At 15.6% G+C, this 3581-nt stretch overlaps 1 protein-coding gene across 1 annotated transcript; it reads right to left on the bottom strand.

The window, feature by feature from the left end:
* Positions 1-962: 962 nt before the first annotated feature.
* On the bottom strand, positions 963-2764 carry PRSY57_1443700 (hypothetical protein; the record flags this gene model as incomplete). The annotated part of the gene is made up of 3 exons (XM_020115334.1): positions 963-1007; positions 1167-1237; positions 1369-2764. 3 exons carry the CDS (start codon positions 2762-2764, stop codon positions 963-965), a joined length of 1512 nt encoding a protein of 503 aa, XP_019969991.1.
* Positions 2765-3581: the final 817 nt, after the last annotated feature.

The raw sequence follows: 3581 nt of genomic DNA, 5'->3' as shown, positions 1-3581 counted from the left end.
AAAAAAAAAAAAAAAAAAAAAAAAAAAAAAAAAAAAAATAGATAAAAAAATGTACACCTATATTGTATATAATTTTTTAATTCCTTTATATATATATATATATATGTAGGAATTTTTGAAGTTCATTATGTAAAATGAAAAAAATATTTTTTTTCATATTCACTCATCAATGCCTACAAATATAATATATATGTGATTATATATTTTTTTTTTCTTTTTCTAAATCATATATATTGTTTTGATTGATGTACATGTTTAAAATATATATTTAAATTTTCTTATTTTGTATAATTAAATAATTATATTAAATACTTATTTATATATTAGTAATTTGTGCATATTTAATATTCCCCACATGTTTTTGTAATTCAATACTTAAATATTATTTATTTAAATTGTAAATAAATAAATAAATATATATATTATATATATATATGATTTTTTTTTTTTTTTTTTGGGTGTGTTTATTATAAACCATATTTCTTTAGAGATATGTACATATTAGTTTTACATTTGTTTTATTTTTAAGGTATATATGTTATATACTCCATATAATATAATATATATATATATATATATATATATATATATTTATATATATTTATATATGTATTATTTTAAATTTCCATGTTTATATCATGTACTTTTTTTTCCGTTATAAAATTATTGATTTATTATTTTATAAAAGAATTTTATTTTTATGTAATTTATTTTTTAAACATTTACCTTTTGAAAATATGTGCAAAACACCTTTATCTTAAAATAAAAATTAGGACTTTACACAGAAGTTATAAATATGAATATACGGACAAATAGATATATTTCTATTTTTATAGCTTCATATGTGTTCATGTATCCTGTTAATAACAAAAAATTGAATAATTGTAGAATGATAGACAAGTATGTAAATGTATAAGCATATATATTTATTTAATCCTATAAATATTTATATAAAAAATCGCTTATAAATCGTCCAAGTTTTCATTTTCCTTAATATGCTTAATGGCCTAATTTGAAAGGGGAAAACATAAGTCAAAATAAATATGGTAGCAAAAAAATATACAAAAATAAAGAAAAATTACATATATATTGTATATATATGTATATATATATATAAATATATTTATATTTATATTTACATTTTTTTTTTTTTTTTTTTAACATACTAGAATGGAATATTCAGATAGACAGGGATCCTTATCGTCTATATACATAAATTTTCTTAAAAGATCTAAACCTGTTAAAAAAATAAAACATATAAATATATATATATATATATATATATATATATTATATGGTTCAGAAAAATGTAATATACAATATAATATGTGCGATGTTATCTTTTTATATTTTTTTCTTTGTACTTACCATTGTTTCTCCTTATATAACTTGATACATTGTTATCTAAAGAAAAATTCGCAACAACACTAATAATATATCTGTTTAATACAAAGTTGTGATATATAATTTGGTTTTTTTGTTCTATGCTATCATTTCTTTTTTTAAATATGGTTTTTAGATATGTAAAGATAATATTTATAAAAGAAATTTTATCATTACATGAGAAATCATCTAACTGTTCATATCGATCACTAAAAATATTTGATATGAATAAAATAAGTTTAAAATTTTCTATTACAAACTTTTTTTTATGATATATGAATACATCCATAAATAAAACATTTTTATAATACTTTAATATATGTGTATCATCATATTTATCAAAATAATTTACAGTATTAATATAATTTATATTTTCTTTTATCTCATTCATTATCATTTTATATAAATTTTTATATCCATCAATTTTTTCTAAATCTAAATTTTTGGAATCTAATATATTATATAATGTTTCTAAAATTAGTCTACACATAAGTGATATATATTTTAATAAATAATATTTGTTATCTTTCTTTGTAAGAATTTTTAATTTTATTTTTTTTAATGGAAAATTAAGATCTTCTAACTTTGAAAAGTATGAATAAAAGTTTAAGTATAAAATTCTTAATGTTTCATAAATGTGAATAAATAATTTACATTCATTCTTTAAAGAATTTTCAATAAATACATAAAAATAATTACAAATGATTGCCTTATTTTTAATATTTTTTAAAGAATCTAGAACTGACAAAAAAAGAAGGAAAGAAAAATCCTCTTTTTTGCTTATATATATATATGTTTCTTCGTTTATTATAAAATTATTCAATAACATAAATATAGTATCTTTTTCCTGTTTTTCAAAAACCATAATATAATAAAAATAAAATGGATATAAATATTTAAATATTTCTATATTATTTTCATTATGTGTTATTAAATTAATTAAGAATATCAATTCATATTTGTCAATCTCTTCCTTGTATAATGAAAAGATAGTATTTTCATCTTCTACATTCTGACATTTATTATTTCTTAATTTATTTTGATATATATCCCCGTGGTTGTTATAATTTCCCAGAAATAATAATTTATATATCCCCTTTTCTGTTATTTTCTTTTTTATTGAATCATTATAAGGTATATAAAAGATAAGGATTTTTAAAGTCTTCACATAATTTATAAAAATATTTTTTATTATATTTTCATCATCAATATTATATTGATATTTTTCATTTACATCTATTTCAATTTTATCTTTGAAAAACACTATAAGGTTAATTATTTTATCTTCTTCATCATCGTCTAATTTTTTACGTTCAACGTTTTTAAAATTATAATATTTTTTAATAATATTTATTTCGCTATATGGTTCTTCTACTGACATTATTATTTTTAGATTATCTCTACATAAAAAAAATTTCCTTTTATTGATTTAAGATGATTTAAATCATAATAATTAGGTTCCACAAATAATTATTCTTTTAAGCTTTTAATAAATTTATAAAATGATACAGAAAAAAAAAAAAAAGAAAAAAAAAAGAAAAATTAATATACGTAATAATTTTTCTATTAATGAATACATTTATTCATTATTACATTTAAAATAACACTGATAATTTATATTCTATACATAAATACATATATTATACGTATTATATATATATATATATATATATATATATATATATTATTTCTATTTATAAGGCTTCAATATTTACTATTACATTTATTATTAATTTCTAAATATTTTTAAAACGAGGAACATGATAATATTATAATAAATTTAACATTTAAAAAAAAAAAAATTATTATATTATTTTTTTTTAATTATATATAATATATATATAGTAAAATAACTCATTTAGAAAAAATCATATACATACATATAATATATTTATATATATATTATATATATATATATTTATTTATTTATTTTATTTTATTTAATATGATAGTATTATTTTCTTCAGTATATAAAAAAAAAAAAAAAAAAACTTTCAATGAATCATATTCATATGTATATAATATATAGATATTTATAAAATATATACTCCAATGATACTTTGTTGACTTTTATGATTCCCTCAAATTTGATATATGTTTTTACAAATTGCTAAACACTTTTTTTTTTTAAGAAACATGTTTATGTATCATTTATTTTTAGTAGTAAAAAAAAGAAAGAAAAAAAAAAAAAAAAAAAA

Source organism: Plasmodium reichenowi, chromosome 14 (genome assembly GCF_001601855.1).
Source record: "Plasmodium reichenowi strain SY57 chromosome 14, whole genome shotgun sequence".
NCBI lineage: Eukaryota > Apicomplexa > Aconoidasida > Haemosporida > Plasmodiidae > Plasmodium > Plasmodium reichenowi.
Note: the sequence above shows the minus strand (reverse complement) of the source record. Positions and strands in the feature narration are given on the sequence as shown.